This window comes from Dichomitus squalens (genome assembly GCF_000275845.1).
Source record: "Dichomitus squalens LYAD-421 SS1 unplaced genomic scaffold DICSQscaffold_4, whole genome shotgun sequence".
NCBI lineage: Eukaryota > Fungi > Basidiomycota > Agaricomycetes > Polyporales > Polyporaceae > Dichomitus > Dichomitus squalens.
Window position 1 is genome coordinate 615,278 of NW_006766886.1, and position 25,238 is coordinate 640,515.

At 55.7% G+C, this 25,238-nt stretch overlaps 4 protein-coding genes across 4 annotated transcripts; 3 read left to right on the forward strand and 1 right to left on the reverse strand.

The window, feature by feature from the left end:
• The first annotated feature begins 1,631 nt into the window (after positions 1-1,631).
• DICSQDRAFT_99909 (uncharacterized protein) lies at positions 1,632-4,409 on the forward strand. Its single transcript, XM_007362387.1, has 4 exons — positions 1,632-2,356; positions 2,426-2,571; positions 2,626-3,951; positions 4,013-4,409. Exons 1-4 carry the CDS (start codon positions 1,702-1,704, stop codon positions 4,085-4,087), a joined length of 2,202 nt encoding a protein of 733 aa, XP_007362449.1. The 5' UTR covers positions 1,632-1,701; the 3' UTR covers positions 4,088-4,409.
• A 4,544-nt stretch (positions 4,410-8,953) lies between these two features.
• Positions 8,954-11,762, forward strand: DICSQDRAFT_166817 (calcium/proton exchanger; the record flags this gene model as incomplete). The annotated part of the gene is made up of 19 exons (XM_007362388.1): positions 8,954-9,023; positions 9,079-9,113; positions 9,164-9,221; positions 9,272-9,303; positions 9,355-9,429; positions 9,486-9,493; positions 9,558-9,576; positions 9,641-9,686; positions 9,766-9,792; positions 9,878-9,939; positions 10,003-10,239; positions 10,317-10,338; positions 10,436-10,782; positions 10,873-10,990; positions 11,088-11,164; positions 11,224-11,332; positions 11,404-11,440; positions 11,591-11,661; positions 11,728-11,762. The coding sequence occupies 19 exons, from the start codon at positions 8,954-8,956 to the stop codon at positions 11,760-11,762; spliced, it is 1,485 nt and encodes a 494-aa protein (XP_007362450.1).
• A 533-nt stretch (positions 11,763-12,295) lies between these two features.
• Positions 12,296-16,457, reverse strand: DICSQDRAFT_144407 (multifunctional beta-oxidation protein; the record flags this gene model as incomplete). Its single annotated transcript, XM_007362389.1, has 23 exons — positions 12,296-12,387; positions 12,469-12,542; positions 12,642-12,714; positions 12,790-12,841; positions 12,910-12,937; positions 12,999-13,095; positions 13,187-13,338; positions 13,392-13,471; positions 13,557-13,924; positions 13,982-14,205; positions 14,272-14,416; positions 14,469-14,547; positions 14,604-14,797; positions 14,852-15,059; positions 15,112-15,142; positions 15,202-15,251; positions 15,316-15,477; positions 15,537-15,596; positions 15,655-15,767; positions 15,835-15,983; positions 16,040-16,166; positions 16,225-16,319; positions 16,390-16,457. 23 exons carry the CDS (start codon positions 16,455-16,457, stop codon positions 12,296-12,298), a joined length of 2,721 nt encoding a protein of 906 aa, XP_007362451.1.
• A 1,383-nt stretch (positions 16,458-17,840) lies between these two features.
• On the forward strand, positions 17,841-21,772 carry DICSQDRAFT_99915 (MFS general substrate transporter). The gene is made up of 18 exons (XM_007362390.1): positions 17,841-18,121; positions 18,184-18,228; positions 18,280-18,339; positions 18,405-18,417; positions 18,481-18,584; positions 18,646-18,868; positions 18,968-19,242; positions 19,304-19,350; positions 19,406-19,651; positions 19,737-19,900; positions 19,962-20,468; positions 20,527-20,875; positions 20,929-21,075; positions 21,132-21,172; positions 21,228-21,247; positions 21,302-21,494; positions 21,556-21,703; positions 21,758-21,772. Exons 1-10 carry the CDS (start codon positions 17,945-17,947, stop codon positions 19,822-19,824), a joined length of 1,278 nt encoding a protein of 425 aa, XP_007362452.1. The 5' UTR covers positions 17,841-17,944; the 3' UTR covers positions 19,825-19,900; positions 19,962-20,468; positions 20,527-20,875; positions 20,929-21,075; positions 21,132-21,172; positions 21,228-21,247; positions 21,302-21,494; positions 21,556-21,703; positions 21,758-21,772.
• Positions 21,773-25,238: the final 3,466 nt, after the last annotated feature.

Below are 25,238 nucleotides of genomic sequence, written 5' to 3' on the forward strand. Positions count from 1 at the left end.
GAACGGTGATGGTGACCAGAACGCGCGGCTAAAGGAGATTCGCCCGTGTCTAAGGCAGCGAACGTCTACCTAGTCTATTCTGAAAATGTCTCTAATCATCAAACTTGCCGGGAAGATGCTACGGGTGTCACAGTATCCCGATTGTCTGCAGGAGCCTTCACTGCATACTGGTCGGACATCGAGGGTATACGATAACCACTTTGCTCACGAGGCCGGCATCCCTCCTCTTCTCCTCTTTCATTGCTACGCTTCCAGACTTTGCCGGTTGTGCGAGGGCCCGAGGAGATGCTGAGAGGGCCACTCATGGAGGATCATACCAGGGAGTATATTTGGCCCTCTGTGAGCCGTTCACATCTGTTCGGATGCTCCGCCGAGGTCTGGGTTCTCCCTGTGACGGCAGGCCACTGTGAATAGACCCGCTATACAAGTTCCCTGCAATAATGGCAGTTTCAACGCCAGATTTAGCCGCGGAAGGCCCCATCTGTGATTGCCCATGCCAGAAGTGGAGAACCTAAGAATGGGTGAATGTTGTGAGCAGCGATACGACGCCTGGCTGGTAGAAGCGAGGAAGATCGTCTCGCATAGGCATTTGAACCTGGATAGATGAGAGAATTTGGGAAGAAGTCGTAACGAAACAGTATCAACTACCGAGGCTTCCCAGGTCGAGTCGCCCGTAAGGTGTGCTTCCGGTTGAGCACGAAACATCACGCCGTCTATTCCAGTCTTCACGTCAGCCAAAGTTAGGGCCATTCAATCTACAATGCAAGCTGCTAGGAATACTCACCCTTGTCTCATGCCTTGACCACATGCCCCCTCCGCATGGGAGGGTTTCTTGCCGCAGTTGCTAGCACTTGCATGGCCCCATTTTTCTTGGCGGATAGGGAGGTCCAGACTTGGATTAAGGCCTTGGCCTCACTGCCCAAAACCACCACCGTGTCCCATGATGATGCAAGAGCGCATCAACGTTTCAACTCTGGTGCAACCGCGCGTGCGCCTTGTTCTTGTCTGACGCTTATAGGAGCCGGTGAAGACGTCGGGTGTACGTACAGCATCACACGGACACCGTTCAGGGGACTCATGAACGTTCGTGACAGGTCAGGCTAGCGTCGCTCTGCAGGCATACACTTGCGTCCACATAGGCGGCTGGCGGAGCTGAGCTGGCATCAGGGAGAATTCCGCAAATTTCGAGTAAGCACGTTTCCGTCTAACTGTACATATATACCGACTTACATGGAGGTGGAGATGGGATATGCCGGACAAGCCCCGGAGGCGGACCTAGTCTTTTGATCCGTCACGTGTACGGGGGTATTACGACTGAAATAGGTCAGAGTTCGGTCAGGTTCGGTCGCGCAAGACACCCAAAAGCTTAATTCATGCAGCGGAATTGTTTGCCGAAAGCAAGAAGTGCAAGCGTGCGAACGGGAAGGTGCTCGACGGCTCGACGGAAACGACAACCGGAAGGGTGCAAGCGCCTGCCATGAGCCACTCCTGCGCGCGTGGGTGATCGTTCTGGGCGATGTCGCCAACTCTATGTCGGGTCACGACCTCCGTTTATTCTCTCCCAAATGACTCGGCATATAAGGCCGCAGATTTTCCCGTTTCTGCCCTGTTCCTTCTCTCCTATCCGCCGACGACCCCATTTCGCCGCGCTCTAACTGACTGGAGCTATCCAAGCACTTCCGCTTATACCTCTCTTCTACTATGTCTACAGGACCTTCCCTTGTCGAGCAATTTCCACCAGAGCTGCTAACCGTAATATGTGCTCACATCTACGCATCCGGTCTGCCACCCCTGGTGACCTCTCTTGATCCTCCTCTGTGCTCCGAACATCCCAGCCTACCGACCGCTCTGCCTTCCTCATACCCTTGTGCCTATTGGCCCGAAGCTGTGGTTCGCAAAACCCTCGCTAGCATATGCTCGACGAACAGAGCCTGGTACGAAGCCGCCAAGCCGTGGCTATGGCGCAAGGTAGAGATCCGCCTCCCTCGTTCATGGTTGTCGATCGTGGAGGAGGTAGCGGGTGGTGACGACGAAGAGGCCAGCGAAGAGCAAGCCGCACTCATGGTCGGCCGAACGCTCAAGAACGCGGAGACTGCGGCCCTAGCTGCCCGCACGCTGCTCGGCGAGAGTGGCGGTACCGACGAGGCAGCGTCGGACCTTCACGACAAGGTCCTCGAGCGACTGTCCGGCCCCGATATCTCCATACCCCCGGAGCTGCTCACACCGCCCGCGAGCCGAGAACCCAGTCCACGACGCCTCCGGACGAAGAGCAGGTCGCCCGCGCGGTGGAAACTCATGCGCTCCATAAGCGTGGCCGTCCAGGATGTCATGGAGCGCGCTCACCCCGGCATGTACGGTACGCCCGCGACATGTTTCTGCCCGACGTCTGTGTACGTTATACTGACCATCTGCTACCGGCCCTCAGTTCCGCAACCGCAAGATCCGCACCCGGGGCGCCTGGTTTGGCACCTAGATTTCAACCACTTCCGGACCATCGGAATGAGGCGTTCAGTCGAGGAGGGTGTCAATAACCGGTTCGTCACCGGTGACAGGCTTGTAGCCGTCCTAAAGGTCAGTAGTCTATTGTCGTCCGGCGGACTGAACTGACTGACGAACGTGCTCTAGGAGCTGCCTAACTTACGTGCCTTTGGCGCTACGGAGTACATGGATGGCGCGCTCACGTTCCCTGTGCTGAAGGAACTTCTCCTGCGCGGGTCCGCGTCTCGCGGACGCGGCCGTCCTTCGCGAGGACGCGACGTCGTGGTCCCGGATCCGAACGACCCCGAGCAAGAAGACCTTGATCGCCGGCGCGAATGCAAAGATCTCGAAGCCATCGACTTGACGGGTTGTGTCAGCGGCGTGTTTGTTAGCGCTCTGACGCAATTTGTCGACAGCTTCCTCCTTGGCACTTCCGAAGACGACATCGAGGACGAACTCGAACGACGGCGCACACGCTCCAGGAAACTTGTCCAAGAGGAGTCCTTGATTTTCCCTGGGTTACGCCGTCTAGGCTTGCGTGGAGTGAAGTCCCTCCAGCCGCGCATCCTTGAGCCCCTCGTACAGGCGTTCCCTCACCTCACCCACCTCGATCTCTCGTGCACGCGCATCTCGCCTGAGGGTCTGGCAGCCCTAGGTCGGTCTTCGACCGTCAGACTGCAGTCGCTCGCCCTCGAGCGCTGCAACTGGCTCACTGGGGAGAGCATCCGGAACTTCCTTGTGGAGGCGCCTGCCGCTCAGGATCTCCGCGAACTTTCGCTCTACGGCGACTGGACGTTCCCATCCCCTCTCTCGGAGGAGGATGTGCGCGACATCTTTGAGTATGCCCCTTGTTTCAAGAGTGGACAGCTCGTCTATCTTGACCTATCGAGCACGCCACTCACGCGTGAGCTGCTCCTCGACGTCTGCCCACCCCAGCCGCGCTTGCGTTCCCTCGGTCTATCTCACATCCGGAATCTCGAACTGCACGTTATTGTGCAATTCCTCACCACAAAGGCGAGCAACGTCGAGGTCCTGACGCTCGTCACGTCCACCCCGGAGCTCGGATACGGCGGTCCGGTCGTGTCGGCGCGCCAGGCCACGATCGCGCTTCATGCACAGCTCGTGCGCCCTCTGTGTACGCCTCCGTTCTCCTTCAGCTTGACGTCGACGCCGAAGGTGGAGGAGCCGCCGACGCGCTTGCGTGTCATCGAGCTCGCACCGCCCTTGCTCACCGGTCTGGGCGCCGGCGCTGGAACGTGGCGCATCATCCGGAGCAAGGGCGGCCGTGGATGGTACGTCGACACTGCTAGCGGCTGGGTCGCGGAGCCGTCGTCCGGCGACCAGTCGCGACAGGGCCCCGTCCTGCGGAGGGATCTCGAGCCGAATCACCCGTGGAGAGTTGGGCTCGAGGCGCTCGCAGATGCGAACGGTAACGTGAGCACTGGCGTCGGGTGGCACGCGCGCAAGATGGAGGTGAGCTTGGTCGATGTTCCTGTGGTCTGAGTGGGTGCTCATGAGAAATCGATGTCATTAGGTCCTCCTTGGGGATGGGCTCCTTGGCCGCGAGGCGGGTTTGTACGGCGCTGTCTCCTTCGCATACCAAGGATAGGCACAGGATGCGGCTCTCCTTGTTCCACGCACCTTGTTCCTCATCCATGCCCATAGTTCGCGCTCTGGTGTGCTAATCGCCTTTGGAAGTTTCTTCGATGTCGACACTCGTAATCCCCTGCTTTCCTACTCGTCCCGCTGTATATCACATCTATCACTCTGCTCCTTGGTCGCCCGGTCGCATGGGCAGCCCAAAAACATTAACACATCTAATACAATCAAAACAGAATTCACCTTGTCTGGAATGGAACGCTTGCATCACATTTGTACAGTACTAGCATCATGTCGAAGATTTCCTCGCAATGAACGGCTCTTCTACGTTCTCATACAGTACAGCTATAGCACTGGCAGTCCCTACTAATTGCTATGATCCTTCGCTTACCATCTCCATCGCACACGTCTACAAATGTGTTCCTCGCATCTACTCTGTTGGCGAATGACTCACCTTCGGTGATTGTTGAGAACCGTCGAACTCGGAATCCGCCAGCACTGGTGAGAGGCAGGGCGCTATGGAAGAAGCAATGTGACGAAGCAGGTGACTTTATTGTGATGCTGCATCGCGAGTCTTCTCGAAGACAAGGACGTCGACCTATACAGCCTACAGCTTTAGAAGATGAAGCACACCAGGCATCGCGCTGGTACTTCAACAAGAAGACTACTAGACCGACGGTATGTGCCGACTCAGGGGACCCCATGCACCTCGCAGACACGAATGGCACCATAAGCGCCTGCCGATGGAATCAAACACTTCCTTGGTCCACCACGCCTCAACATTCCTGAGCCGCAAGGCATCCAACTTACCTTATTGAGACCCGATGATCTGCGTACCTGGGGCTGCCGCCCAGGTGGTTTGCTAGGTGTTGATGTGGTTTGGAAGCCGGCCGCCGGGACCGCTCTAATTCCGCGTTCACGAACTTGAATTCCAGATAACGACCACATCTCTGAGTTGACATCTCGCAGTAAGTAGTTCGCATGTTAAGAAAAGGAGCGACTCATAGTGCGGGTGTCATTTTTGATCGAGCTGGAAGGATCAAGGTCAATACTAAACCTCAACAGTTCTACAACAGAAAGCTGCTTCGAACGCGCCCGAGCCCAAACAGCAGCCTGGACTCGCTTGGGAACTTTCCGAATCCCAAGCGACCCAGATGGTCGCATCCAATTACCCACTACGGGCCTTACGCAGTACGAACATGATATAAGACAGTGAGGAAGTCGACCGAGCGCGCATGGCGATGCTACTGTTTCTATACATCTCTGAAGAATACAGCAAAGGCCTTCCGGGTATTCATGATGCGCTGTCCCGCCAGGACTAGAGTCTACAGGTCCGATAGGTGTATTAGCCTCTGCCTTAACTACACAGCATCGCTATCGTACCTGGAGCTGTCTACCGCGAGCTGCCGGTAGCCGTGGGTGAGAACGTCGATCCGCCACGCGTCATGCATAGAGTCCGAGTCGATGCATGACGCGTGGCGGTTCAGCTTTTCATGTGTCGTCGAACCTCGACATACTATCGAGGCTGCTCCACAAAGCCATAGTGACATCGTCTTGCTCCGCATGTCGTCGTCGATTGTCTTGGTCTACGCACAGTCAACCGGGGTCCCACTTGAATCACCGAGCGCCCGGATGCATCAATGCAGCGCTATTTGGCGACAGCCATATACATAGCACGAAAACATGCCCTGGACTGTTGCTGGGATGCTCGGGATAACATGGACTGCTGTGGTCAACGGGTCGCGGCGCCTTGTTATGCATAGCTGAGTCGTTATCGCAATTTGCCTTAGTTGGGTAGGTGGTGTCGACGAGGACCGGATGAAGACTCGCTTTAGACGTTGTCGGTCCGCACGCGGCGTCCGGGTACGTATGAACGGCTGTGCCCCTATCGTGGGTGCCCACGAGTCCGTCAGGGTTGGACGTGCTGGGGACGACACATCAGACGTGTTACGCTGCCACCGCTAGAAATTGCGCGTGCTTTCGACTGCGGATTATGTCCTGAATGCTGTAGGACAAGCATGCGATCGGCGGCGAAGTAAGCGTAGAGGTAAGTCGTGCCAATCGATGTCAGCCGACATACGGCAACTGGCCTAACCGCTGACAGCTGACGGCTACGCGTGAGTGTCGGCCTATGCACAGGTACTTACTTAGCGCAGTACGAAGGTAGTGATAAAGAGCGTCGGATCGAAGCACAGCCTACACTGCGGCGGCGGCGGGCGGTCGGGTAGTCTTCGATTGTGAGCCGATATCGTGGAAATAGACAGCGGTGAGACGGGGTCAAGCTGAGGCCCGAGGTCCAGGCGCGGGGGAGGCAGACGTTTGCGCATTGAGCGGGCACTATGCTGTATTCATCAATGCACTGCCCTCGGGAAACACAACCAATTGTTTATATGGGGACCCCAGAAGAATTAATGGTACCGTGCGAAGCTTGGTGCAACGTTGAGCTGGTGTACACACCAATATCACTTACCCCCCTACTAATGACGAGGACCTCGGTCCGATATTGGACGCTCATACAATGGATCAAGCTAGAACATTAGTGGCGCAAACCGTTAGACTCCATTAACATGCATAATCCATGAGGACTTCCTGACTTATTTGTACGCTGGTGTGCGGACGTAATTTTCTGCCGTGTTGTGGCATGACCCTTCGGTAACTGCTCATGACGCTCAACTTTCGCACCAATGCACCGATTTCCTTGAGTTATGGGCCTCCCTGCGGAGGGTGAAGCATTTGAGCAACAGCTTACCGTAGACTTTGAGGTAGCAGTAGCAGAAGGCATGGGGTGACGTGACCCTGATACAGCACCAATTTTAGCTATGACGGGAAAGCAAGACCGCTGTGAGGATCAGGAGTTCGAATACCTGCAGCAATCTGCAGTCAATCTCGCAGGCATGAGGGTAACACGCTGCGGCAACGAACGGGGGCCCCGAGACGTAGACTTCTATGCGGAGATACATTAGGCGGGCAGCAGTATTGGGAATCGATGTGGGCTGGACCCTGTCGATCGGCAGTCCAAATCGGAGAGATGTTAATCAAGTACACCAGCTGGAGTATACGGGAAGTCAATATTGTGAAGAACGAGCCACGAACGCCCGCAAAAAATACTTCCGTCGCTAGAACCAGGGCGCGACGCCGAAATCCGCCGCGATGTGACCGAAGGGCTGTACAAGAAGGGTGTGAGATGAGTAGCGAACCTTCTACGCATTGACTAGCTGAGGCCTGAGTTATTATGAGTCGAGCAGCCGCGGCGGTTCCTCGAACAGGTATACCATGGCGAACCATGGGTAGTGTGCGCCATACCGCCATAATACATGCTCCCTGCAACCAGTACAGCGCCCAGGTAAACCATTGACCGGGATCCGCTCGAGATGAACGCCTCAATAGCCTCAGGGGTGCCATTGATGATGCCGCGCATCCGGTGAATTTCGGGACGAGTGCCTCGCTTCTTCGGGAATGTGCGATAAAGCAATGCATGATTAGTTCATCATCGCCCCGCTGGGCACGCATGCATAGGGCCACGACCCTGATAGCGAAGTGGTATCTCGGTATATCGCCTGAGGGGTTCACGAATTTGGCATGTGGCATACACCTCGAAGCTTGATGTACGTCAAAGGCCGCCGTTATGCCGACTCACTGATACTCGCTGGTCGAAAGAATGAGGTAGTTGTAGGCGGCGGTGTAAGAGCTTGCGTACGGAGGACCGATCGTCGTATCGGAGCAGCTTACCTAGAAGTCCTGGTGTGTCAACTTTTGAAGCGAATGTTTGTGGCTGGAAAGGGTTCCAGCTAGAGGCACTTCGTGAACGGAGCGTAGGTAGGATTAGCCGGACACTGAAATCAGAGTAAGTATTCATTCGCAACATCGTCTCCGCCAGACGTACGCGTGGAGGGAACGTTCGTGGCAATGTTTCCAACCATGACTACACGCATGGAAGCAGCTGGGCATCGACTATAATGTACGTCGTACGCTTCCTTGCCTATATATATGGCATTGTCATGCGCAGAAGACTGTCGCCAAGAATGCGACCCGTAATATGTCGTGCCACGAAGAATTGAGTAGGCGAAAATTACCACAGCCAACGGAAGACGGTACATTGCGGGACGCACGATTGTGACTCGAGGCCTTGTCGCCGCATTCGAGTTGCGTACTACCTAAGGTAGTCAGATCCGTTGCCAAATATGTGTCTGCACCATCGTCACGCAAAGCCACGAGTCGTTCGTGGTGCCCTCTGCGCACTAGCTACCCTTTTTGTGAGGGAGGCAACGCTCTCGCCATATTTTTAGGCCTGAAAGCAACAGCATGAGATAAACAATAGCGATAATAATTCCGACGCTTGCATGACAACGTATAGTGATGATAGCGAGTCGACGGGCATGCGCGTGAGGCCACGCAACGATGTTTGGGAGTAAGCCATAGGATTCTCCGTGGTGATGGCGTCGCTCGGACGGTGACGGATTGCTTGGGCGAACGAGAGGCGGGATGTGAACGGCGCCAAGCCAGAGACCCCTGACACTGGATCGGATACAAGCCTTGAACCAACGCAGCGCCCCACGGCCCTTCCCATCGCCTCACTTCCCATAAGAACAACGGCCTGCTAATTCTTTGGACTCTACCTGACGCCTCCCTGTTAGCCCTATCCCTCGTTTCCCGACTACAGCTGCACCGCTCTGAACCGCGCTTTTTATCCTTCTCAGTCATGGCTGAACCACAGGACGCCACAACGGCCGAGGTGAAACGCACACTCAGCGTATCTGAAGGTGACAACCGCCCCTCTCGCAGAAGGACTACTACAAATAGGTCGGGGACCAACGGGCTCGCAGGGCCTACCACACGCACATCCAGTCGTCGCTCAGAAATCATCCGCAAGCTCACCATGCCTCCGAAGCCAGTAGGACAAGCGCCACCTTTTTGGCAAGGCGTTAAGGCCATTATCCTCGGGTCCTGTGAGACTTCACTTGCCTGCTTCATCGTGTCAGGTTCTGAGCTTCGATGCTGCAGGGCTGAATGTTCTACTTGTCTTCATCCCCATCTCGGTGAGTCCCAATTTGCGTGTCCCCATCATGGTGCCTCACTCTCTTTGTAGTGGGCATGTCACTTCGCACTGTCAAAGAGTAACGAGCACGACACTCTCATCTTTGTCTGTGCGTAAGATCTCCTGCCGTGACCTAGCTTTTATTGACGTGGGTTCCAGTCTCGTTCCTTGCAATCATCCCTTTGGCTAAGGTACGTTTCTGTTGTGGTAATGCATCTAACACAGTCCTCATCCGTCACAAGTTGCTTGCATTTGCGACCGACGAGCTGTCTATGCGTGTGGGACAGACTCTCGCAGGGCTTCTCAATGCCACACTGGTAGCTACTCTCGCCACAATCATTCATCTGCCTGTCTAACACCATCATATGTATAGGGTAACGCGTACGCTTTCCCACTCTTGCACAGCGTATTCCGAAGCTGACATCACCCATCGCCTTTTGTCCAGCGTCGAGCTGATTGTGGCTGTATGTACTTAGTATCTGCCATCCGCTATTGATTCCCGAATTGATGCGGGACCTTTCTCTCTAGATCATCGCGCTCGTCCAATGTCAGCTGCAAGTTGTCCAAGCGTCCCGTACGTGATTTTCCGAATGTAGCTGCCTATATGGGCTGCCGCCTAGCTGTCGATCACAACTAACGTTTGTTGTATTCAGTTATCGGCTCTATCTTGAGTAACCTGCGTGCGTCCATCAAACCACAAGAGGCGCTCTTTGAACATTGGTTGCTGATTTGGTGCTTGCCAACACAATGCCTCCCGTACTGCAGTGCTCGTCCTCGGAATGTGTTTCTTCGCGGGCGGTACAAGGTTCTCAGAGCAGGGCTTCGGTGTCAGTGCGTATTGGTTTTTCTGCCGTTCTCTGCCGGGCTGCGCCTGCGCCGGGGCTGTGTAGGAAGATTACTCACGTCCACCGCTCCCGCTCCGTGCCACCCGCAACCACACCCGATCCGTTCGTCGCACTGTGGTACTGGCTGCACGGGTACATTCTGCAGGTGTCGTGCAGCTCAATTCCTCACTGCTGATAATTTCCGTCATCGCTGTCCTCCTCCCGGCTGCTTTCCACACAGCTGCCGGCGCTCAAATCCCGGATGGTCCGGAGGCGAAGGACATTCTGGCAGTCAGCCACGGGGTGAGTTCCTGCGCTGCCGGTGTCCGGCAATGTCATGCCTAGAGTATCGCTGACGACGTGTCCACGTATTGTGCTAGGCGGCTATCATCCTTCTCTTCAGTGCGTGCCATTCCTTTCTTCGTCTATCCGGCCAGGCTAACATAAATGCTTCTATTCAACCTGTCCACCGCAAACCATCCATTTCCATATGATACAGTTTATGGGTCGTACTTGGTCTTCCAGCTGTTCTCGCACAAGGATCTCTATGATGACAAAAACCCGGACATCTTCAAGTCTACTAAGTACCAGAAGAGGAACCGCAATGCTGCCGCTAACGGCGACTCTACTTCCGCTGATGGGTCCTCAGTGCCCTTGAACCGCATTACTAGTGGTAGTCTCGCGGGTTCCCCCCCGTCCAGTCCTTCCACTGGCCACCAAGAGCTTCCCCGGAACGGAGACCCTGAGAGTGACCCTGCTTCTCAACCTACTTCAGAGGGAGAGGAGGAGGAGACCCCTCAGATGAGCGTTCTGCTTACGATTGCTCTGCTCACCGTGGTGACTGTGGTACGTCCGGCCTGCCTTCCCGGATGCCCATGCCCGTGCTCTCTGTCAGACTCGTCGACGCTGACGTTTTTTGCTACGAAACATCAATAGGTCGTTGCGGTGACCGCCGAGTTCCTCGTTGATTCCATCAATGGTCTGACCGCAAGTGGGCACATCAGCAAGACGTTCGTTGGGCTCATTCTGCTCCCTATCGTTGGTAACGCCGCAGGTACGCCGCTGCAGCACTATCCCCGAGTGTGGCCGATCCGAGCTGATGTCGGCATCCTCTTTCTCATCTCTGCTCCCGTGCGCTTTCCTGGCCACAGAACACGTAACGGCTGTCACTGTGTCCGTGAAGGACAAGCTCACGCTGTCTCTCGGTGTCGCGGTTGGTTCGAGTATTGTAAGTCGTACGCCCCCAAACACCCTCCTATATTGACATGCATGAAATGCGTCACACAGCAAATTGCGCTATTCGTTATCCCGTTCATTGTCACCCTCGGCTGGATCCTCGGCAAGCCCATGAGCATGTTGTTCGACCCATTCGAGTCCATCGTCCTGTTCCTGTCCGGTGCGTGCATGTTCTCCACTGATGAGTTATACGTGTGAGGCCCGTGCTGACTTCTGCGCTTGTGCCCGCAGTGCTTGTGGTGAATTACGTCGTGCAGGACGGTAAGAGGTGGGTCGATTCCCATATAACATGGTGGCGCGACGGCACTTGCATCGTCGTGATGCACACTTTATGCGCGCTTCACGCGTCTCCACTTTCCGTTTGCTCCATTGCTCCGAACGCATTGCTAACACGTTTCTAATCCTCTCCGCGACGCAGCAACTGGCTAGAAGGAATGATCCTCATGTGTCTGTATGTCATCGTCGCCGTCACATTTTGGTACTACCCTGGTGCGTTTCCTGTCCTGTCTCTGCCAATTCCTTCTGAGCTCATTGTCGCTATTTGCGCACCTCTAGGAGTCGTGGACCTCGCCCAACTCAACACATGCTGAGATGCCACGCACTTGCTCGCGCTAGAGGACTCAATTCAAACGCATGCGTACCTCCTTATCTTATTGTGCCATGGGACATAACGACGATCTTTCTTTACGACGGACTGACTAATGTGTAGCTGTACCGTATTGGCTTGCTTCCGGTCGATGACATATACCACCGCCCTCGGGATACCTTCCACTCGGAATAATCATTGCACCTTAACCAGTCGCTCCTTTTCCTACACCCCTCTTTGCACCCGCACCGAGTCTCATGAACAAACTAGCTTCGGGTATGGGTCCATACTGTTCTGGTTCATTCTAACAGAGTGCAGTATACCCCAGGGATCTCGACGTAGGAACCATGTACACACGCATGTTCTGCGAATGCTCGGAATGCTATGCCCTTGTCGTCCGCCATGCTCCGCTGTGCAGGCTCGTCTCAAGTAGAAGTACAATTAGGGTAGCGGCAGTGGGAGATAGCATATACAGGATAAGTGCACGTCATGTCCGGATAGAGTTCGCGCCCGCATGAGTTAACGCCCCGAAAATTCTCAAAGCTTCGCCTTTAGTGGGGTGTCCGGGTTGGCGAGCGTTGCCGCTGCTGCTGCGAGAACCGTCGTCTGACGTTCCTTAACCTTGGTGGCTGGGGGGTGAAAACAAATACCGCCGCGTTAGCTGTATTCGTTTCCCACAGAACACTGCCCCCGGCAGCGGGAGTACGCACTAAAGATAACCTTATCGCCTTCTTTCCACATCTCGGTCACGAGAGTCTCTCCCGGATAGACTACGCCCGCGAATCTATGCGAACGTGCGCCCAACGTCAGCAACAGCATAGCCGGATACAGGACCAACGTGCGAGTATGAGCAAGCGCGCAAGCGGTGGGGAAAGGTACTTACCGCACTTTGATGTCCGTGAACTCGCCGAAGGACTTGAGAACGTGCTTGCCCGAGATGCCCATAGAGCAGAGTCCTGATATAGTAGGCACAATGGTCAGCTAACGACGGACACGAACAAGGACGTTTGACAAATTGGGCAGATAATTACCGTGCAGAATAGGCTTGTCGAACCCACCGACGGCGGCGAATTCGGGGAGGATCTTCAGCAGCGCAGAGGGTGTCAGCAGACCAGCGGAAATGAGCAAGGGCTACGCGGAACATAACATACGTGGAGGGGGTTTGAGTCGCCGCTCAGGCTGGGGTGGCCGCGCGGTCAGCACGGTGCGCGAAAGACTCCAAGTGTAACGCCATGCTCACCGGTACAACGCAGCCTGGATAGGGAGTGTCTTCTCTTCGACCACCGCGTCCGGCTTCCGCTTAGGAATGGGATTCTCTGCGGACGCCGCGCCGCGGTCTGCACGCAATGTGGTGGAGTAAGGAAATGAAGAACAGCGGGTGTTCAGCAAGGCGGACACCGGCCCTCGCAGACAAAATGAGATACGCACCCTTGCCTGTCCGCTTGCCCCCAAAGCCGCCCGAGCCACGGATGAACATGGTGGACTGGTTCTCGAAGATGACCTTGCCCGTGTGCTTGTCCTTTGTTACGACGATGGCGGTGACGGCAGCGGCCTTGCCCTTGTCCAGAACCTCCACTAGCCTGTCTCTGGCCTCAGCGAGCCTCCTCTCGGTCTGTACGCTCGCTGTACTTACCTGGCCTCGTTGACGAGCTCGCCGCTAGTCGGGATAGGTGCCTTGATGGACAGGTACTGCTCGCCATGGAGCAGCTTCGCCTGTACGTCAACGGTGCACACACGAGAGCCCGGACTGGTCAGAAACGGGGAACACACTACGTCAGCAAGTGTGGGCACAACTCACCGGGTTGAAGTTGGGCAGGAAGTCGAACGAGAGGCCCGCGCTCGCCTGGAACTGGGGGATGACGCCGAACGTCGGCAGCGCGGCGAAGTCCTCGTGGTTCTCGTACGTCCACTGCAGCTCCTGCTCGGTCGCGCCGATGCCGAGATTGTACAGGATGACGTCGCGCTCTGTGTAGCTGTACTCGACAGGCTCCGGCACCTCCTTCTTCGCCTCCGCGACGACCTCTGAATCCTCGGGGTCCGCGTAGGGACTGTCGGGGGAGCCTGGGTCTGAGCCGCTCGCGGCGTTCTCGTCGACGTTGCCGAAGTTCTCGGCGATCTGCATGAACGCCTCCTGGGTGCTCGCAGGGTTCGTGGCGCGGCCGTCGTCTGCGGACCCCGTGAGCACTCGGTGCGGGGACAAGAGAACTGACCTGACGTGCTTACCGAAGTCAGTGAGGACCTTCCACTTTGCAATGATGTCTTCAGGCTGCAACGGCTTGTTGACGGGGAAGCCGTGCCCACCAGCACGCTGCCACTGGATCTGCGCAATCCAACCACCTGCGATCTGGAAGATGCCACCAGTCGTCTCGTCGTTCGCATCGCTGCTGAGGTAGCCAACGAGGGGTGCGATGTACTCCTCCTTGACTGCCTCTATGTGATGGCCGGCTCTAGCAGGACGATCAGCACACACCGTCCATGCCGACCAGGGCGGAACCGATCATGCATCGACTTACCGACCAAGCCCTGCAGCGGCACCCGCGGAAGGGATGACAACGTTCGCAAAGATGTTGTACTTCTTTCCCTCGATGGCCAGCGTCTTGGTGAACCCGAGGATACCGGCCTTCGCGGTGGAATAGTTCACAAGGCCAGGCAAACCATCTTGTTCATGTGGTCAGCATTGTCCCGATTGTCCCCAGAAAACCCGACTCACAAAGACCGGACTGGGAACCCATGGTGACGATGCGACCATACTTCTGCTTGAGGAAGATGGGCCAGAGGGCCTTCGCGCACTGTCCACACCCGAATCAATCTCTGCATGGCGTCCTCTCCTCGCGGCGAACCTCACCTTATACGTAGACCTGAGGTGGACCGCAAGGACCTCGTCCCAGTCCTTCTCGGACAGCTTCTCAAACGCGCTCGGGCGTGCGAGGCCGGCGTTCGCCACAAGGACGTGTGCGCCCCCAAACTTGTCCAGCGCGGTCTTCACGATGCCCTCGCCGTCCTCGGCGGACGTCACCGCGGCGACGGCCTTCCCTCCAGCTACGCAGCGCATATAAGTATCGGGGGAAACCAGGCATGCAGCGTGAAACGCACCCTTCGTGATCTCGTCGACGATGGCTTGGGCAGCCTTGCCGTTGACATCGTTCACGACGACGTTCGCGCCGAGACGCGCGTACAGCAGTGCGTATGCGCGCCCGAGCCCGGACCCGGCACCAGTGACGATGACAGTCTTCCCGTCGAAGCGGACTTCTTGCGATGCTTGCGGGTTCTCGGTGACTTTCGAGGACTCCGCGATTTTAGCCTGCCAAAACATCAGCATCGTCGAATTAGACAGACCCGCCGAAGTGTCTTGCCTTGATATCGAAATCAGGGAGACCCTGTGGGCTACACCACAAGGCTTGAGTCGGGTCCCAAGCTCTCAGTAGGGGGATGCAGAGGCTTACTGTTCTGGATCAGTTTCGAAGTCTGTGATTTGTTCCCACTTCTCTTGGACCTGATGTTCCGATGCGCATGAGCATGAGCAACATACGTGAACACCTCAACAGACTGCCACTTACGGCAGAGGGCGTAAACGTCTTGTCCGTCTTGAACACCGCGCCCTTGCTGCGCTCCCACCGGATCTCCGCGATGAAGCCCGCGCCGACCTCGAAGATCTTGCCGCTCGCGTCCGGCGCGTCTGGATGGGTGATGGCAAGAACAAACGGCGCGACGAACTCGGGCTACAAGAGGAGTGGAATGTTCATAGATTTGCTTATTGAAGCCAATGCCGAGTACTTACCTTCAAGTTCGCCAGCATTTCTGGCGGCATGATGGTTTCTGTCATTGCAGAAGCCGCCATCTGCATAGGCGATGGTGAGAGACGGATTGCATGGCTGGATTAGAGTAGACACACGTACGGGAGCGATCACTGTTGCTCTAATGTTATACCGGGCACCCTCTGCAGCGAGTGCTTTCGTGAAACCAACCAGAGCCATCTTTGCAGCACTGTAGTTGGCCTGTCCAAAGTTGCCTGTGTGTGATGACAGTAGGATATAAATTCACGGCGCAGGTAGTAGAAGAGATAGGCCGGAACGCACCGTACAAGCCTGCTGCACTGGCGGTGTTCACTATGCGACCGAAGCCCTGCTTCTGGAAGTGGGGCCACGCAGCCTTAGCGCAAGCATAGGAGCCCTTCAAGTGCACGGCCATGATCTGATCCCATTCCTGGTCGGACATGTTCTTGAAGCTGCATGTCCAAGGGGATATAGCTGAGCCACGCGGAGGAGACTGGACTACACGCACCCCTTGTCCCGTAGGATACCGGCATTGTTGATGAGGATAGTGACGTTACCGAACGCATCGAGGGCGGTCTTAATGACCGCTTCGCCATCGGTTGCTGAAGAGTTGTTCACGACAGCCTTGCCTCCGTCTGCAGGGTAGTGGTGGGCTCAGCTTCTGACCCGGGAGCAATTGTCTTCGACACACACCTTTCGTGATCTCATCCACGACCTTCTGTGCCGCGTCCTTGTTGAAGTCGTTGACGACGACGTTCGCGCCTTTGGCCGCAAAGAGCAGCGAGTAGCTGTGTATGACATCGCCGCGTTACTGTCAGCGCGCCTGCCACCGCCAGAGGCGAGTGTATGTGTACGTACGCCTTGCCAAGACCTCCTCCTGCACCAGTAACGATCACTGTCTGGCCTTTGAATGAGAGTTGCGGCATGGTGAGGATGTGTACTGGTGGAAAGTTGCGAACTGGAGGATGAGAGAAACGCTACGACCCCAGATGAGCGCGGGGTTATAGCGTCCTTCCCCGCATGTGATATCGCCCTCCCGGACATCTAGACTTCGCGCCCACGTGAAACGGGGGGGCGCCAGCTGTCAATGTCATCACAAGCATTGGTCCGGGCACGCGAGCTTATTCTTGTTTGTCCAAGTACTACATATGCACTTACAACATCGCCAGACCAGAGAAGCAACTGCACTTCTGTCTTCTCCGGCAACGATACATGCACCTCATCCAATCTTTTGAACATCCACCCCTTGTCCCACTCTCTCAAACATCCCTCGATCTCTTTGAATCATAGCGTCCGTGCTACGGCGTTCGACATCTTGACCGGCAGCCACATCTCAAAGCCCTTCAAGTACTCTTCGCCACCGCTTGCCTGGCCCGCTGTGCTCTCCATTGCGTCTCGCGTCGCCCAAGCCAACCCACGCTCCATCCACTTTCACTCGACACCTCTTCGCAGGTGCTCAGCATGGACTCACATCCTGACCACATCGTACGTCCTCGCAGCATCCACACCACGAGGATGCACATTTGCTGCAGCGTCCCTGCTTGGCTTGCTTCTTGTGTCGGTCAGTCAACTAGTGATCATGTACCAAACACGGACATCCCGCGCTTGTCATTCAATTGGCATATACCAATTGTCATGCACATGAAAGACATGAAGAATGGTCCCGGGAGGTCGAGGACTCGGAGTCCGCGTATGCCTGCACGCGCAACGGGACGGTCTGATCTCCTGTACGACGCGTTGCGCGCACGTCGGGGCTCGAACTTCGCTGGCAATCGCCGATGGGCCAAATGGAAAGTGCAGTTTCTCCGAGGCTTCCGAAAAATTTCCGCTGGTCCACTACGTCGCTTTCTGTGCGGACGAGTGACGGACCAGTCCACGACGATCTAGCGCTCACGCACGATGTAAGTTCCTACTGCTACTCGTTACATTCGCAATGGATCTAGTGTCGTTGCAATCTGGCATCCTTCACCGCTCGAGAGCACGTATATGCTCTCTTACCGAGTGCCGTTCAGGAGCCATACGACTCCGCCGGCCTCCTGCGGCCCCCAAATTCCAGTCTTGTCTCGTCTCAAGCCTTCGTACATCTCAGCCGCGAGATGGGGCATATCGCAACAACACGACCCTCGCTTCCTGGGGCACGGGACCATGGCCCTTGGCGTCATGCGTGGATCTCTCATGACATGCCATCCATACACTGACTCACGTTTACCCGCCTGGGCTGGGCATGCCGCCCACTGCTTCCAGCATAAGACGCCAGGAGCTCGAGCCTCTGAGATACTCACCAATCTGTACCATGGCTACGACTCAATCCCCAGCAATCTCGTCCCTAGGATTCGCTGCCCCGATTCCCGTCGACCAGAGGCAGGCGTCCGCCACCACCCCCATCGACGAGGGCTTAAAGGACAACCTGTCCATGGAGAAGGGCGAACACCCTCTCCAGAATGAGGATACAGCTTTCCCAATGCTTACGAAGGCCCAGCGCCGCAAAAGCTGGCTGCAGTTCGGCGCCCTCTGCATGGCCATATACGTCGCAGGCTGGAACGACGGTACAACCGGACCTCTCATTCCTCGGCTTCAGGAGGTCTACCATGTATGTGATGGCCCTTACTCTTATTGGAACATATATGCACACTCATGCACACACACTCACAGGTCAGTTACGCCGTGGTATCACTCATCTTCATCGCCAATTCTATCGTGAGTCCGCGACCTGCAAACCTTACTACTTAACTACATTGGCCTGCTTAGGGATTTATCTCCGGTGCTTCCGTATACATGTACCTCACAGACCGCTTCGGGTTTGGAATGGTTGGATGGCACTTCATCCCTTCTAATTTGACCAACGCTTATCACAGTATCCCTCTGCTATCCAGATGATGTTTGTAGGTGAGAGCCGGCTTCACCGAAGCCTGAAGCAGCAGGAATTACTAACGGTCGGGGCCGATTCAGCGTCGCTCATCGTCGCCGTCGGGAACGCCCTCCAGGCATCCGGCGCACCTTTTCCAGCGTTCGTCATCGGCTTCCTGTTCGCAGGCTTCGGAGGCGCATTCCTGGTGAGTCACTCACGTTCGTACCTCTCGGCTGTAGGACGCGCTGTCGACCACCGTGCCGCAGGACGCGGGCTCCAACGGATACCTCGCCAGCCTGTCCGAGGACACGTCCACCAAGATGGGCATCATGCACGCCGTCTACGGGGTCGGCGCGATGTGCGCTCCGCTGGTGTCCACGCAGTTCGCGAGCCTGCCCCGGTGGCATCTCGTATACCTCATTCACATCGGGCTCGTCGTCACGAACGGGATCGTCCAGGCCTTCACGTTCAAGTTCAAGAGCACGGACGGTGAGTGCGCCGCGGTGCAATCTCTCCCTTCCCCCGCCGCGTACGCCCCATCTGAGCCAGGACGCTGACGTAGTGGCACGTTGCGTATGACGGCGGCAGAGTGTCTGAAAGAAGTCGGTCAGCAGCCGCACGAGAAGACGGAGGACTCGCTGCAGGGCGTGAGCAAGTACAAGCAGGTCTTCCGCCTCCGCGCCGTGCACCTCATGGCGTTCTTCCTGCTCACGTACGTCGGCGTCGAGGTAACCATCGGCGGCTGGATCGTCACGTTCGTCATCAACGAGCGCCACGGGGGACACAGCTCCGGGTACATCTCGTCCGGCTTCTGGGGCGGGCTGACCATCGGCCGGCTTGCCCTGCTCCCGCTCAACAAGAAGGTCCGTCTGTTCTCGATCTCTCAGCAGACAATTATATGATCCGGAACCGGCCTCCCCGCAGCTCGGCGAATGGCGCGTCATATTCCTCTACGTCCTCTTGAGCCTCGGGTAGCTCTCCCCTTCCCCCCCTTCCAGCCGTCCTCTCACGAAGCCGTGTCCACAGGCTAGAGCTCATTGTCTGGCTCGTCCCGTCGCTCGTCGGCGACGCCGTCGCCATCTCCTTCGTCGGCTTCTTCCTCGGGCCCATCTTCCCCATCGTCATGAACCACGCGGGCAGCGTCCTGCCCCCCGAGCTCATCTCTGGCTCCATCGGCTGGATGGCCAGCTTCGGTTCCGCGGGCGCGGCGGTGTTCCCGTTCGTCACTGGCGCAATCGCGTCGGGGACGAGCATCAACAGCTTGCAGCCTCTGTGAGTGCTCTCTTCTCCGGTCTATCCTTGAGCCAAGGGCAGAGAGGACGATGGTGCGGGACAACACTGACGGCAGATGAGGCAGGTTAATCGCGATGATGGGGCTGTTGCTCGTCATCTGGGCGTTCGTCCCGAGGCATCGTATCAAGTCCACCTGGGATCACAGTGTATGACGTCTCCTTTCTCTGCTTGGGTCTGCTGGGTTTGTCGCGGTTGCCGCATCGCGTCAGGGTTTCACGAGTTTGTACGGTGAGTCAAAGGCGTCTGTTGCCCATCAATGCGTCCTCTCAAGCCGACTTGACTGTTGCAGTTTGATTGTCATGCCATTAACCTCATCATCTGCCTTGTCAGAAAGAGTCAAGCCGAATCGTCTGCCGAGTGTCACATACATACAAAGCATGTGGAAGGCGGGGACTAAGTACTACCACGAGCTCGTATGTGGTTGGTGATATCGATGCTGTCCTCTCGTAAGGTTATTGCACGACTCGCACGATTAGAGGATCGTGAATAGGGGCGCGATGCGTAGTTGAGTACTAAAGCTTTGCCACAGGAGGCTTCCCTAGCGCCCCCTCTTCGCGAAGCGCTGCCATGTCGTCACTGCTCAGCCCGAGTTCGGATAGAATCCGTTGTGTATGAGCGCCTGGAGGGAGATAGGACGATTCTGCCCAGTTCGAAGAGGTCGGCGATGGTGAGAGGACAGAAGGAGTCCTCGAGAGACCTGGGTGGGGAGGAGGGACCACAGCGTTTCGAGATGGAGTCGAGGCTATGGCTGCTGCTTCGCTTCTTTCGAGGACCGGAAGGACGCACGCGTCGGTGCCTACACGGACTCAGTCAATACACGATTCACAATGCGTGGACTTGAGATGACGACGGACCATGGAACACGTTTGTCCAGTAGTCGCGAGGTTGCAAACTGAAGCCCCGCTCCAGGAACGTCTTCAAACGAGGCCATATATCTCTGTCTTGTTGATCCGCTTCCGACGGCCGCCATCCACCTATAGAAAAGTCTTTCGGCAGGGCCCCAAGGAAGCGCGTGAGAAAGGTTCGGAAGAACTGGGGCTCCAAGCACGCTACGGACACCCATCGTCCGTCCGCGCAGGTGTAAACATTGTAGAAGGGACAGCCGCCATCCAGGAGACCACCTGCCCTAGTCTCTCCGAATGTAGGCAGCTGGAGCTGCGATAGCAGAAGCGGGTACGAAGCAAGATAGCGTACTCCGGTGACCTGCGGGAGGATCAGCGAGACCGTTCCTGCTGATGTCCCAACAATGAACAAACCATGTCTGTGTCCACAACTTGTCCAACACCGCTTCGAGTGCGTTCGAAGAGTGCCAACAGGATACCAACCACGCACATCAGCGCGCCCCCTGCAAAGTCAGCCAGGAGATTGAGAGGGAACTCAGGTTTACCCTCCCCAGGGAACATCTGGTTGGTCAAGTGAACGTCAGCAACGGCCTGCAGGCGGCAGTGCTGATACGAACAGACAGGACGCCGCTTATGGCGAGGTAGTTCAGGTCGTGGCCTGCCCATAGGGCTCATTAATGCAAAGACGTAGCACTGTGATTGTAGTCACCAACCCGCCATATCCTTGTGCGGACCTGCATGGAAAGAGTGTTAGCACCAGCACAAAGTAGCCCATATCATGTACCCGCCTGTCCGAGGGAACCCTACCAGCCGCGCGTACACCAGCTTCTCGTTCACACCTTTACTTTTCGTAGCCGGATTTCCGAGAAATACTTCCGGGCCCAGCTTGAGACGTTCCATGACCCCCGGCCGGAAGGGGTCTATCAGGACGTCCGCCCGTTCCACAAGCTCCCGGACGACGGCATACCCGCTCCGAGTCTGTATGCGCAGCTGTGTCAGTGGGAACTACCGGAAGCTAAGGGTCCCTTTGAGGACAAGCCTTGGGGTTGATAGCGATGGATCGCTTCCCCCTGCCCAGGATGTCTGTTGTAGGGACAGCACTGGCAGTGGGGCGGTCGATACGGACAACGTCAGCACCGAAGTCGGCCAAGATCATCCCTGCCATTGGTCCAGGCGCGAGTCCTGCGAACTGGAGGGTGATTGAGCTGTGTGCTGAGGAGCAACTGAAGGAAAGACGGATTACCTCGACGACTTTGATCCCCGCGAGGGGGAGGTTGTTCCTGGACGCCCTTACCATAATCGCGGTCGAATGAAGAACATCAACGTATGTCAATGAGCTCGCTTTCAAGTAATCAACCCAGAAGATCTCCCGTGATGTGTCGGTTCTCATATGCTCGAGGACGGTCACAAGACGGCTCTCGGGCTGTAACATGCCGTAGCCCTCGTGATCTCAGCTAGTAGGAAGCATTCAAGCTCAAGGCTCGTAAGTACGTCTGCAAGAAATCTCGACAGTATGCCGATGGTGAGGTCTTCAAACGTATGGTTCATCGGGAGGGCCTTTCGGGCATTCCTGGCTACCTGAGTATGTACGTACATGTGTAAGATTGGCCCGGTGCACAACCTACTGCTATGTCACGGCGTTACGAAGCACGTGAAGCAGGGCGCCAAACATATTAACTTGTTGATTAAAGCCGATAAGTAGGTGGGAGTGTCGCGCAGAGGAGAGAGTGGTCAACTGGACAAGTAGAGGGGAATATGTAGCATTAGCGGAGCACACATAGTATAGTTATAACACGAATAAAGATAATGGGGTAGGGATCATTAGTTGTCCGGAGTGATGCCTTCCCGATCGAGCTCCTCAAGAATGTCGTTTGGAAGGACGCGGTGGCTACGATATTTCTTCGTGATGCCCAGCTGGGCCGGGAAGCGCACCTCCGATGCCAATGGCAGCACATTCTCCTTGTCTCCGGTTCCTCGGCTCCTTGCAGGTTGCCGTGACGGTACTCTTACAGTGATTTGCAAAAAACACTGCAGGTCGCATCCGCGCGGCGAGCTATTTGCCCATGTTTGTTCCCGGGCGTTTACGGCGCGAACTTCTGTTTCGGGCACTGGGCGCTCAGGACCATTGTATCTATTATAACAATGCTTGAGTTGGCAATTCCATGGCTGCTTCGGAATCAAAGGGAATTAATTTTCCTACATCCCTCCTTGTACTCTATCAGATTCAAATGCAAATAAGTACAGAGAATGTTGAGCCGTTCCGTCCCGGGCAAGCGCTTCCCGGGGATGCCAATTAGGAACAAATAGCCTTGCCCACGCGCGCGACCTGCAGTGTTTTTTGCAAATCACTGTAACCTCTTCTGGGCATAGTGTCCAAGATTTTCGATGGAGTTACGATCCCGTAGAGTTCGCTTTGGCATATTCGGAGGCAAGGGCGTAGGTGCCCTGCCAGCTGGTATGTTATTTTCCCTTTCCTAGACTTTACTGGTTTTTGGACATATCATACAGCGCCTTGCATAAGTCCGTGAACGCGCGGATTTTTTTCTCTCCGGCGTCTAAACTACCCGACCTGCCTAAACAGGCCATATCATGGTCACAGGGACTACTCCATGACAGCGCATCACGGCCCCGTTGGTTGACCACACGCATACCCAGGTAAATCCACAATGTTTTGAAGTATGGATATGCGTGCGGTACTTCCATGTCTGTATTTGAGTTCCCATTGGCCCCCCAGGGGATCCTGTACCCTGATCTAAACAGGAGGTACCATAGTAAAGGTGCAGTCGCATATACATGATCATGCCTGAGTCAGTGCAGTAGCTTCAACGTGTTCTCGACATGTTTCATCAACCATATGCATGTCCAACTCTCAAGCATTTAGGAGTGACTTGAGGCTGGCCACCCACAGCATCGCAAGTGATGTAATCATTGGCAAGGGCCCGTTTGATATGATCTCGTGCAGTGACTGTTGCCCTCATGCAAACTATCTCCGTGCACCATAAACACCGTATGACTACAAGTACTTATGCGCGAGTCTACTGGGCCCATAGCATACTCACTCTTGGAAATGCCAGTGGCCCAGCGAGCAGGCTCAGCCTCAGGGGAGCTCTCACTACAGGCACCGCCTCGAATCGCTCTTTGTCAAAGGGCTGTAGAACCTCTGAGCAAGTACAACTTTCCCATTGCCGACCCTTCAGCGTCCTTTGGCACACGTCGGCAAAGGGACAAGTTACGACTGTCCCGAAAACAAACCTCCGTTTCACGCGAAGGGATCCCGAGCGCTGCCCATCGTGTCTGGGCCTGTGACTATGATGTGGCCTGTTTAGGCAGGTCGGGTAGGGTAGACGCCGGAGAGAAAAAATCCCGCGCGTTCACGGACTTATGCAAGGCGCTGTAAGCTGAAAAGAGGGCCCACCGCAGAGCCTATAGTTTTTTCATCATTCATGCCTGCCAAACGAAGCCCCAGCGTGACAATTCCGACCACGTGACGCCCTAGATTGTGCACCGGGCCAATCTTACCTATTCAAGACACACGTGATCAACGTTTCTCGAGCGTCTATACGGTTCAGACCGCGTTCCACGTCACCCCGCTCTAGTGCACTATGGCGCCCGGGACTGTGCGAAACCCACAGGGGAAATCCGAGGAAATAGTGCGGTCCGGCCAAGGAAATGGAGCAGAAAACCCTGGTCGAACACCGGTTTATGGACCAGCAAAAAGTGCGTCAAGATGACGGCTTTCCACGGTCAATCTGGCGTGGTCTCAGACAGGAGAAAAACCTCGCTTAGACAGCGGGTCAGAAGGGCGGGATTTACATCTGTAAAACATGGGAATTTGCACGGTTTCCGGGTGCCGGATCCTCGCTTGCGCCAGCTGGATATCAATAGGGAATCAATTATGATGCAGTACAAGAGTGTAGCTAAACACGCTGCAGATTGCAGCGTTACGGTCGCATTACGGCATGCTGAGTACATAGTACAGGTAGGGTTATCAATATAAACTATGCAAGCTCGAGACCCTCTGGTACTCTCAATGACCATGTCCTTTTGACCCTTGCCACTCCTGCAGTACATCCATGCCAACGCTAAGGACACATATGGGAGTTTGGGTAGACGGAGTCAGATATTCAGGGAAGAGCAGCAAATACTCACCGGGAAGAATGCAGATATTTGAGAAGAGTGACTTACCTGATCGATATCTTTGCCAGAATGGCCAAACAACATAGCTGGACTTACCTGAGAAACTCACAACTCTGAAGATTGCGACTTACCTTATGCCGACCGTCCATCACTGGGCTCTGCCCGACAACTCTGGTACTGTATGCACACCCCAGGAACGGTGATAAAGGGGGCCAAGAAATGTAGACACGACAGCAGTCATGCACCCAACGCACCCTAAGATAGTTCCATGAAAGTCAGATGTCACAAGCAATAGGAGAATGTCGATGCAGACAAGAGAATGGTCAGAATCAGGGCGACTGGCATTTGGCGCCCATGTTTAGGGCCGGCACATGCAGGATTGTTTGCGGATACCGAGAGCAACCGTGGAATAACCCCGTTCAGCTTGGCGTCTCAGGTGGTAAATCTCTACGGATGTAAAAACACGTTGCCGCCGCGGATAACTGACGGGTGATATTCAACGGTGAGATCCCATTTCCACGGTGCGACCGTTGAACGCACTTTTTGCCTTGTCGAACCGGGGGTTTTCCGGGGCGGTCCGAGGCCCA